General features: G+C 39.5%; 1 protein-coding gene across 1 annotated transcript in view; it reads right to left on the minus strand.

Moving 5' to 3' along the window:
• The window catches only part of LOC122335193 (serine/threonine-protein phosphatase 6 regulatory ankyrin repeat subunit A), a 36293-nt gene that overhangs the window by 21255 nt on the left and 2538 nt on the right, over positions 1 to 12500 (minus strand). The window contains 7 exon segments of the mRNA XM_043232996.1: positions 290 to 502; positions 1694 to 1836; positions 1933 to 2020; positions 3199 to 3399; positions 3482 to 3552; positions 10403 to 10481; positions 11642 to 11725. Of these exon segments, the coding sequence (XP_043088931.1) occupies positions 290 to 502; positions 1694 to 1836; positions 1933 to 2020; positions 3199 to 3399; positions 3482 to 3552; positions 10403 to 10481; positions 11642 to 11725 (879 nt within the window).

The following is a 12500-nucleotide window of genomic DNA, read 5'->3' on the forward strand; positions in this document are numbered from 1 at the left end:
AAAGGCAAGAGAAAATCTTAAAATCGCATCATAGGACACCTTTAATTAAGGACAGTATCACACTTAACATCACTGAAATGTATATAATCAAATGGCTTTCTGTACCTTGCATTAAAGCATAAGAACAACCAGACTTTCTCATTTTGCTCTGCTCTCATCTGCCATTTGTTTAATTTAAAATTGTACGAACGCAGCAGAAGCATTAGCGTCACTGGCTATATAAAGCATGTCCGATTATGTAGTTAGAGACTTTGTTTGACATATTATGAGGTGTTCAGGACTCTCTGACCTTGCTGTTGAGGTCGGCTCTGTTGGTGATGAGCAGCTGGAGACAGAGCGCCCCCTGCCGGGACGCAGCGGTGAAGTGCAGCGGGGAGAAGCCCTTCTCATTCACCTGATTAACATCAGCGCCTGCTTCCATCAGCTCGTTCACCACCACGTCCTGCCCGTTAAAACACGCCAGGTGCAGAGCAGAGTTTCCATACGCGTTCGGCTCCTTGATCTGAAGACACACAGACAAATCATGTGATTAATGGTGCTTCAGACGTCTGGGTTTGGAGTAATCATGATGGCAAGGCAGTCACAGTCTAAGCAAATTATGTGAGTGTAGGAGAGCGTAAGTCTAAGTAGACGCCCATGGCATACGGAGTCCCACAAGGCTCAATTCTTGCACCGCTCCTGTTTAGCCTGTATATGCTCCATCTAAGTCAGATAATGAGAAAGAACCAAACTGCCCATCACAGCTACGCATATGATACCCAGATTTACCTAGCTTCATCTCCAAATGACTATGGCCCTATTGACTCCCTCGGCCAATGAAATTAACAGTTGGATGCGTCTGAATTTTCTTCAGTGAAATGAGGAGGAAACTGAAATCATTGCTTATGGTAACAAAGATGAAGTGCTCAAGTGATCGATTACATTTTACAATATATTTACGCTTTAAATTAAATTTCACAATATGGATCTTTTCACTCTTTATTATTGATCAAATAAATGCCGTGGTGTAGATTAATTATTACTGAATGTCAAACAGTTCCAATAATACACTTAATACGCTTAATATAGTCCACTGGATTATATCATTAATATTTGTTGGATGACTAAAATATTAATGATAAACATTAAACATATCCGTTAACATGCCATTTAAATTATTTTATAATTACTGCTGTCAATGATTAATTGTATCCAAAATAAATATATATAATGTGTGTATGTACTACGTATATTTATTGTATGTGTATAATAATAAAAAAAAAATATATATATATATATATATATATATATATATATATATATATATATATATAATAATAATATTATATATATATATATATATATATATATATAAATAATAATAATAATAATAAATATATATATATATATATATTTATTATTATTATTATTATTTATATATATATATATATATATATATATATATATATATATATATATATATATATATATATATATATATATATATATATATATATCTTGTGCATGTATACATAAAAAAAAAACTACATTTATATATTTACATATAAATGTTTCGAATATAAGTATATAGATACACACGTAAATATTTTTATGAGCAGGTAACATACAATGCGTTTTCTATATAAAAGCAAATCACAGTTCACTTGGCGACCCAAGGGCGGAGCTGTATCTGGTGTGGGCGGAGCTTACTTACATCCACGCCCAGATTGAGCAGGTATTTGACGACGTTGACCATTCCACTAGAGGCAGCGGCGTGAAGAGGACTGTAGGATTTCTTATCCTTGCAGCAGACCTCAGCGCCGTGCGACACCAGAAACTTCATCACCTCCAAATGACCTGAAACGCAGGGAGAGCGAAACGGTTGCTCTAACACTGATCTGAGGCTGACAGAAACCATGTTTGTTGATCCTGATGTTAATGTTGCCGTCTCACCCATGTATGCGGCCCAGTGAACGGCTCGCCTGTCCTTCTTATCAAAAGCATTGACGTTTGCTCCTCTGGACACCAGCAACTGAACCATCTGCAGCGACAGAGACGTTTCATGTATTTAGATCTAGTCTAGAAGACCCCAGCACACTTTCAACAGGACAGAAATGGCTTAAAGTGGCTTGAAATCCGGCTTGTTCGACCTCGTTTTTTCCTTGTGTGCTAGAAAAATACCTCACTGATCAATAATATATCAGCTTTTGGGTCATGCGTCCGCCAGCGTCATTCTAGACAGGCCTCGGTCTGTTGGATTTGCTGATATCCAATCAGAAAAAAGATGTGAAAAACAAAGCAAACCAGTCGAGTAAACGGAATTAACACGGCAAGCAAAGGTTGCTTTACCTAAAATGCCTTAAGGATGTGTCTTCACATGACCTTTAAGATGGGCTCAGTTTGTTTGGAGAGTTCAAATGTAAATGCACACCATTTAAAAGTTTGGGGTTGGTACTTTTTTATGTTTTCAAGTTCCCTTTGGCTGTAAATAGTCATATAATATAGTAGTATAAATAGTAATACTGTGCAATGCTATTATTTAACTGTTTTCTATGTGAATGTGTGTTAAACTAATTTATGTCATTAAAGTTACATTTTCAGCATCATTACTCCAGTCTTCAGTGTCACGGGATCCTTCAGAAATCATTTTAACAGTTGTGCTGCACAATAGCTTTGTGGAAACGGTGATATTTTATTTTTCTGAAATTCACTGATAACATTATAAGTGTCTTTACTGCACACTTATGTATTTTTTTTAATGTAATTACACAATTTCATGCATCCTTGAATAAAAATCAAACTTCAAATCACATAAAAAGTTGTTTATATATGCATTTGTATTGTGTATATTTATGTATATAGCCTAAAAATATGCAGAGTATAAATACACATACATATTTTAAATATATGCACATTCTTATTTGCATATTATACATTTTTTTTCTTAAATATGTACATGCATGTTATTGTGTGTTTGTATACATTATAAATACATCACACACAAAAATGTGTATTTTGGATAAATATGAATATAATTATTATTTTTTTTTTGTACTTTGCTACTATTGTGCATTTTTTTTAGTCTTACAAATAATTAGTGGTTTGACCATATCAGTGCATTAACACCAATTAAATTGTTATTAAATGGCTTTCTTCTTTTCTTGCATGACATATTGAGCATCTGCTGATCTGTAGCCAGTGAAAAACTGAGCATCTGACCTCCAGGTGTCCGCTGAAGGCCGCGTGGTGTAGAGCCGTACGTCCGGCGCGGTCCGACACATTGACATTACTCAGCAATGGGACTAAAGCCTCGGCGCAGCGCACGGCCTTATGGGACGCGGCCACATGCAGCGGCGTCTGCCAGTTCTTATCCCGCGCGTTCACATCCGCCGAGTGTTTCAGCAGCACCTGCACAGCCTCCTGAGACACAGACAAATTAATGAGCTCCAAAGCCTTTCATTTGTTTCTATTTGTTGTTCTGACGCTGAAGGACGTGTCGTACCTCGCTACAGGAAGCTACGGCCCGATGAAGAGGAGTGAGCCATTTATTATCTTTGGCATTCACTCTCGCTCCTGAGAGAGAGAGAGAGAGAGAGAGAGAGAGAGAGAGAGAGACAGAGAGAGAGAGAGACAGAGACAGAGAGAGAGAGACAGAGAGAGAGAGAGAGAGAGAATTTGAATTTTAACAAAACTTTATTACATTTGAGAACAAAAAATGCAACTCAAAAACAACTAATTTCACATGAAAGTAAAAACCACACCATCTTCAAACAAACAACACAAGGCACTGTTACAGCACCAAATGTTTTCAAAGACATCAAGATCATCCATACTCTTATAAAAATTGAAATCGGTCAATATCCTTGCTTGTACCATATTTGAAAAGACAATGGCTACATTCTGCTCCTGGTCACATTCAATTTTCTTCTTCCTGCTCACATAAACAGCTAACTTGGCCTGACCTATTACAAAATTCAACAACTGACAAAAAAACCTTTTTTTTCTTACATATTTAAAACCAAGAATGAACACTTCTTTAGAAAAAGTTTCACCACATCTTGCAAAAATGTTCTTTAGTAGCAAAAACAAAGGTTCCAATCTATCACAGTTCACAAAAGCATGAAAAATAGTTTCCCTCTCATTACAAAAAGGGCAGTTAACACCAACTTCTGGATTTAAAACCGAAATAAAAGAGTTGACTGCAATAGCACCATGAAGGATCCTCCACTGCAAGTCACCTGCCCTTTTGACCAATGGTGGTTTATATAGTGCTCTCCATTGAGGTCTTCTGTCTGCATCTAGTTTAAAAAATCACGCCAAGGGTATCAATCCTCCCATCCAGCACTTTCTTATTAAAACTGATCATACAATATTTGTACAAAGTCTTCCCAATACAAGATAAGAAATCAATATACACAGGAACAACAGTATCTAAAAAAATCCCGGAAAAACCTTCCATTTTCACAGAAAAGAACAGATGAGGAAAAGAGTCTGCTGAATTGGGTATACTAAGACCATCATGAAAACTGGACAACAAAGACAGTTCTGTTGCTTTAAGGGCAGTTTGCCATCTCAATAAAAGCTGTGCAGCTAGACGAGTAGATCTGAACCCCAAACGCTTAGCAGTTGCATCACCATTTTTAAAATCAAGTCCCGCTGTCTCCAATAGTTGTCCCAAAGTGATGATTCTGTGATCAATGAGAACTTTGTTAATTCCTGGAAAAAGTCCACTTGCTGAAACATCCAGACGCGCTCCAAGAACTAGAGGCTCCTCCAAAAGCCAAAAAAGTGACTGTGGATCTTCCGTTTGTTTAAAAGCAAAAAGATTCCAAACCTTGAAGATGTTCCTGTAAAAAACCGGCAAACCAGAGGTGTTCAGTTTCATGGGATTCAACAAAAAAGGGTTTTGTCCAGCCCCAAATTCTCAAGATTGTTTAAGATCACATAAGCAATAGCGCACCATTTAAGATCAACAGAACCAGCTAAAAGTCTTTGGATACGCTGCAACCGAAAAGTCGCTAATCTACTTTGTAAATGTATTAACCCCTGCCCACCCTCCTCCTTAGGCATGAAAAGAACACACCTCATGGACCCAGTGCAGTTTATCCCAAAAAATCAACTAAAATGGCCTGGATTTTTGCTAACAATTGAACAGGAGGATCAATACATGCAAATTTATGCCATAAGGAAGAGGCAACTAAATTATTAATTATCAAAATACGGCCTCTGTATGACAACTTTGGTAATAAGCACTTCCATTTTTCCAGCCGACCCTTAATTTTTTCAATGGTGCCTTCCCAGTTTTTTTGCACTGTTAATTCGTCCCCTAAGAAAACACCTAAATATTTAAACCCTGATGTTCCCCAAATTAGTCCCCCAGGCAATTCTGGTTTACCCTCTATCCATTTGCCCATTAAAATAGCTTCACTTTTCCTCCAGTTCACACTTGCAGAAGATAAGTTCTTAAAGGCTGAAAGCAATTTTAACAAAATTTGTATATCACTTTTTCTACTAATCATAATTACCACATCGTCAGCATAGGCTGACACTATGAGATTGTCTTTGGAATTTGGCAAGGGAATACCATGTAATTTAGCCCTTATTTGATGTAAAAGAGGTTCAATCGCTAAAGAATAAAGCATGCCAGATAAAGAGCATCCTTGCCTAACACCCCTACAAACTTTAAAAGGAGCACATAAACCACCATTGATTTTAAGAATACTCTCCACGCCACTATAGAGAACTTTAATATAATCAATGAACTTCTGACAAAAACCAAATGATCCTAAAACCTTCCAAAGAACAACAATACCACTCGATCAAAAGCCTTCTCTTGATCCAAAGAAATTAAGCCACAATCTAAATTAAGCACCTTGGAGACCTCAAACACATCACGAATTAAAGAAACATTATCAAATATCGATCTGCCAGGAACACAGTAGGTCTGATCAGAGTGGATAACACACGACATCACCCCTGCCAACCGACTTGCAAGCACCTTGGATAGCAGTTTGTAGTCGCTACAGAGAAGAGATACGGGTCGCCAACACTTGATTTCAGTGAGGTCGCCTCTCTTGGGCAAGAGGGTCAACACTGCCCTACGGCAGCTCAGAGGCAGCCGGCCTTCTGCCAAGCTTTCATTCAATACCTCTAGGAGATCTTCCTTCAGTTCAGCCCAGAAGGACTTATACCATTCAACTGGCAGCCCATCAATTCCTGGAGCTTTTCCTGACTCCATTCCTTGAAGGGCCTTATACAGCTCTGCCTCACTCAAGGCATCCGAGATATTAGCATTGGTTTCCTCAGAAACCTGAGGCAAGTCACTGAAAAAGTCACTTTCGCCCTCATTTCCTGCTCCAAGCTCATTTTTATACAAATTCTCGTAGAACAAAACTGCTCTCCTACGGATATCCGCAGGGTCTGTCAGCAACTGACCAGATTCTGATCTCAGGGCATGAATGGCTCTACTCTGGCCATTCTTCTTTTCCAAGTTAAAAAAAAACCTGGAAGGTGCATCCATCTGGTTCATAGATAGAAACCGTGATCTGACCAGAGCCCCCTGTGCTTTAAAATCTAGCAAATCAGCCAACTGCGTCTTCTTACTGGCCAAAGAATCAAAATAGCTTTGGACACCAGTTGACTCAGCCAATTGTTGAAGATTTAAAATATCAGCCTCCAAGGTGTTCATAGCTAAAATAGTCTCTTTAGTGACGTTTTGAGTATATTGTATACAAAATTGTTTAGCTTGGATTTTTCCAAAATCCCACCATTGTCGTATGGAATTAAAATACCCTTTTGTGGTTTTGAACTCAACCCAGAAAACCTTAAACATATCTCTAAAACATTTATCACTTAACAAGTTCACATTTAGCTGCCAATACGCACTCCTTGGCTTAATGGAACTTAAAAACACGCAACACTGTACCATACTATGATCAGTAAAACTCAAAGGAATAATTGAACACCTTCTTACAATATTACGATGGTGTTTAAAAACATAGAAACGATCCAACCTAGCCAACGAGATAACACTGTCACGAACATGGGTCCAGGTATACTGCCTTTGTGTACCGTTAAACTGTCTCCAAATGTCACATAACTCATGTGTTTTAACAAGCTGAATTAGACGATTACGAGAGGGCAAATGGGGCTCAATATGGTTTCTATCCAAATTTGACACTGTGCAATTAAAATCACCACCCAGAAACAAGTACTCTTCTTCACAACATTTTTGCATGACAGAACAGAGTACACTTAGAAAAACCATTCTTTCCACAACAGATGTAGGAACATACACACAAATAAAAACAAAAGTACATCTTTCAAAAGTGGCTCTTACTTTTAAAAGTCTGCCTCTAACAATTTCTTCAACCTGATAAGTGTGAGGAATAAAACTTTTGCCAAAAAGAATGGCAACCCCTCCACTAAGAGAGGTGTTGTGACTCAACACAGAGACCCCATCCCACTCCACTGCCCAATCAGCAGCATTTCTTAAATCACTGTGGGTTTCCTGTAACATAGCGACATCACATTTTTTTTGTTTAATCACCTCAAACACTTCAGATCTTTTCTTTAAATCTCTTAAACCATTTACATTAATTGTTGCAATATTCATTTCACACATCTTAGAAATAAAGAAAGAGAACAGACATAAAACTAGACACACACCCCCTCTCATGATCATGATGTTAAGCTTCTTTCACTTTCTTCATTTGTATCGCCAGATGAAAGTTTTCTCACTATCTTTTTTAAACGATATATCTCCTTGTTTGCAAACAAGCCTTCAGACATAAAAAGTCTAGTTTTGTCAGCAAACTGTTTTGTGTCTGGAAAATACTCAGTAACACACACCCCTCTTTTGTTTTTCGTGGCTCTGAGGAACAGTTTAATGTCGTCAACTTCATAACTGCGGGTAGAAAAGTCACTCTGGGACAAACTGACACTAGAATCTGAAGATTCACTACCGCTTTCCATTCCATCATCAGAAAAAACACCTTCTACGTCTGCCTTCTTTGTTTTGACAGTCTGAAAAGCATCAGCCTTTTTCCTCTTTGCAGGAATTTTAAACTGGCTCTGTTCTGCCTCCATTTCAATGCCATCCCAACACGAGCCGGACTGCAAAACATTAGCCGCACTTTCACCTTTTTGCTTGCCTGTTTGCATAATGGGTTCGGAAACCGACGTATCAATACTGGTTGAAATACTCTTTTTCGCTCGCGATTTTGGACTCATTGCCTGAGTCGTTACACTCTCATGCACAGACAGGTTCACATTAACAGTCGCTTCTTTCTTACCCGATACCGCGATCGGACACAGCAGCGTTGACGGTCCGGCAACAACCGGCTCGCATACCGTGCCCACACTATCATCAGCCACTGACCTGTTGCCACTTGTTTTGCTCGGACATGTGCGAATTAAATGATCAAAAGCTCCGCAATTAAAACACTTCATTTTTTCCGTCGTGGCGTAAATAACATAATCACAATCATCAACTTTGAGGTGCAGTGACAAATCGAGTTCTTCATCTTCTTTTAAGATCATAAAAGAAATCGCCTAAACGAAACCACATGCTTTAAAAGAGGGGATTTACAGCCAATCGGTATCATTTTAATAGGTGACACCAGTTTACCATAACGCGACATGATTCTCACCAAAGTTTCATCGCTTACGAAAGGCGGAACGTTGGACAGTAAAACTTTTCTGGAAGGCATTGAAAGCGGGAGTACAGGAGTAAAAAGACTGTCAATAACTATACCAGTCTCGACTAACTCATTTGCTTTCTCAACCGAACTAAGAAAAACAACTGTGGCGCTGTTTCATCCTGGAGCGGACATGATATTCTCATGCCCTACAACCTCACCTATGGCCAGGCAACAGTCTTCCACACTCACCGCAGACGCCACTTTCACACCGTGGCGCCGCGTGAGGTTACCCAACCCCTGCGACCGCGGGGCCGTCATGCTGCCCACAGCAGCGCGCGGCCCAACACGTCAAAAATGATAACAGTAACCTTAAAAAGACAAAAAGCCAAGCAAAGCAAGAAAAAGAAAAACAGGGTTTACTCACACACAACGCCCGCACTCACACCACTCTGCCGCTCACGCCCAACAATCACACCGGAAGTGAGAGAGAGAGAGAGAGAGAGAGAGAGAGAGAGAGAGAGAGAGAGAGAGAGAGAGAGAGAGAGAGAGAGAGAGAGAGAGAGAGAGAGAGAGAGAGAGAGAGAGAGAGAGAGAGAGAGAGAGAGAGAGAGAGAGAGAGAGAGAGAGAGAGAGAGAGAGAGAGAGAGAGACAGAGACAGAGAGAGAGAGGAGAGAGAGAGAGAGACAGAGAGAGAGAGAGAGAGACAGAGACAGAGAGAGAGAGACAGAGAGAGAGACAGAGAGAGAGAGAGAGAGAGAGAGAGAGAGAGAGACAGAGAGAGAGAGAGAGAGAGAGAGAGAGAGAGAGAGAGAGAGAGAGAGAGAGAGAGAGAGAGAGAGAGAGACAGAGACAGAGAGAGAGAGAGAGAGAGAGAGAGAGAGAGACAGAGACAGAGAGAGAGAGAGAGAGAGAGAGAGAGAGAGAGAGAGAGAGACAGATTTAATGTTACTGCTGAAGTAGGATACGTGGAGCTTCCTATAAGCCTGTTTAAAATAACCTCCTAAAACACTCTGTGATCACATTGGCTGCTTAAAATACGGCAGCACCTGTTACTTCTCCTGTGACTACAACTCCTGCTTCACACACACACACACACACACACACAGTTTACGACGTCATATGATGTGTGTGTTTTTGTCGGTGTGTCAACAAATGAGTTTTCCGCGAGCATTTGCAGTTTAATTCATTCATTTGAGTTACGTATTTTATATACACTATCAGCTAGCGGTTGCTAGGTGATTTCTACTGTATTTGAATGAATTATGCATTTTGTTTAGATGAAAACAAAGCTGTACACTATTGTTTAAACGTTTGGGGCAGTCAGTTAAAAAAAATACAATAAATAAAGATGTAGAATTCTATTCAGCAAGGATGCATTAAACTATAAATGTTTTTATTGTCAGTTTTGATCAAATGAATACAATATTTCTGTTTCTTGAGGAGCAAATATTGGACGATTGGATACTAAATTAGATATAAGAAATTGATTAGAAAGGGATCACGCGATGCCGAAGACTAGAGTAATGATGCCGAATATACAGATTTAACACATTTGCATAAATAAATATTATTTGTTGTATTACGAGTTGTAACAATATTTCTGGTTTTATTGTATTTGATTAAATAAACGCAGTCTTGATGAGCAGAAGTGACTTCCTTCAAAAGAAAACCATTACAACGGTCCTTTATCCATCAATCCATACACTTACATAATATAAATGAATCTGTCTGATATTTCAGTCACTGCAGCAGAGGTGTGAGAGGAGAAGACCCTTCATACCTGACAGGATGAGCAGCTCGAGGATCTCAGCGTCGCCCAGGTAAGAGGCAGCATGGAGCGGCGTTCTCTTCTCGCCGTCCTGAGGATTCACAAACACAGCAGCTTTCAAACGTTCAGGCTCGCCGAGACCGTTTGCTCACCGAGGCTGCTCGCACTTAATCAAAAATATAAAAAAATATGTGAACTATAAGAATTATTGTCCGTGTGGAAGCGTTAAAATGTTGTGCCGCCCAATATTGTGTGGAATTTATTTATTTTTTTCCCTCTTTTCAGGACGTTCAACATAACATTTGTAACATTACTGTCAAAAACAGAATAAAAGCATAAAACAATCCATTGCCGATTGGCGCAAGACAAACACCTCAACCAATCAAATCATCGACGGCATCCAATCTCATTTCGGCTCAAAACGGAGCGAGCGGGTTTTCACTCGTCTGTTGTTTGTGCATGTTTATGCGATCTGCCTCTGATTTGCACGAGTTTTACTGCATTTGATGCATGTGCGGTCTCAGCAGGGTGTGTGTTATATGATACACACTGGATTCTGTGTGTGTGTGTGTGTGTGAGAGTGTGTGTGTGTGTGTGTGTGTGTGTGTGTGTGTGTGTGTGTGTGAGAGAGATCAATGCGGCCGCAGATCTCCAGAGACGGCATGCAGAAACACGAGACACACACATTTCTCTATTCCAGGTCTCCTGCAGTCACTTATGCTGCAGCCTTAACGGTTCCTCCAGATGCTTGAGGAAAGGCGAGGACGTTCGACACTTGCATCAATAAAAGGCAATTACTAAAGAGAGGCCATCATTCATTCTTCGGTGTCATGCCACCCTGCGGCCTTCTGTTCTCCATCTGCTCTGGAACGAGAACGGAAAACGGGCAACACGGTCACGTGACCCGCCAGGCCCATCGGTGATTGGTTGGCAGGGGAACGGGTGTCTCTCCAGGCACCGGCGATGAAAACAGACTCCTCATTAAACGGCGAGCTGTAAAATAAACCCTCTTCGGTCCGAATGCGGGCTCATGAGAGCCTATTAACCTCTCGGACGAAGATGCATTACGAAACTAGGGGAAGTGATGTACAAGAACTGCCGCCGCGTGCATTTCAGGAAGGCTTTCCGAGTTCATCCATCAATGAGAAATCAATAAACTGGCCTCAAAAGCCAGCCGGATGCGATAAAAACTGAAAAATGACCCCTTCCTGGGGACAGCGTGTGTGTTTTTGGCCAGTAACGGACACTCACCTGTACGTTGACGTCTTCTTTCTTGAATATGAGAGAGCGAACTTCATCTGCGTCGCCGTTAAATATGGCTTTAATCAGAGAGGGCTGCGGAGAAATGAAAGAGAAGCGGTTAAAAACAATACTTAAGGGTTCCTTCAACTCTGAACACGCATCCGATATCAATCAAAAGGCAAAAGTTTGTCTTAAATAACTGCGACTGTGTTGCATGTTGTGTGAAGATGAAAAGGAACGGAATGAATGAAACACTTTAATCCGCACGCATTCTGAGAATCAGACGTCAAGCGGTTTATTATAGAGAGAAGAAAACAAGAAACCATTGACTCGTCAGCACGCCAGAGAGAAAAATTCATTGAAGTGCATGAAATCAACGCGTTTTAAATCGGTTCAGCATTCGTGAGAATATATAGAGACAAGACTCTATCCATCCATCCATCACATCAAAGGTCAAACTATCAAAGTTGCCCCAAGTCAACCAAATTTTACTGATTTTTTGGGTCCACTTCAAACGCTGACTATTTTATACTAGAAATGACTAGATTAATATGTTAAGATATGTTTTTTTATACATTTCTGAATAAAAAGAATTAAAAAAAACATTTGTCACTTACAATTGTACATGCTTCAATTCAAATCCTAATCAATGCATCAAAATATGGAGTACAAAAGATACGTTACAAAAAAATACACAGAAAAAGAAAGTACTGTAGTACTGCAAATAAATAAATAAAAGCATACTGTACTTTATCTACTTCGTATGCATGTGAAAATATTATTTTGGCATGTGTTGATAGCATACAAGCAATTATTACAATGTTATTTCTAACTGAAAAATTGATCAGAAATAAAATACAAATTTGTT

Source organism: Puntigrus tetrazona, unplaced genomic scaffold (genome assembly GCF_018831695.1).
Source record: "Puntigrus tetrazona isolate hp1 unplaced genomic scaffold, ASM1883169v1 S000000746, whole genome shotgun sequence".
Lineage (NCBI taxonomy): Eukaryota > Metazoa > Chordata > Actinopteri > Cypriniformes > Cyprinidae > Puntigrus > Puntigrus tetrazona.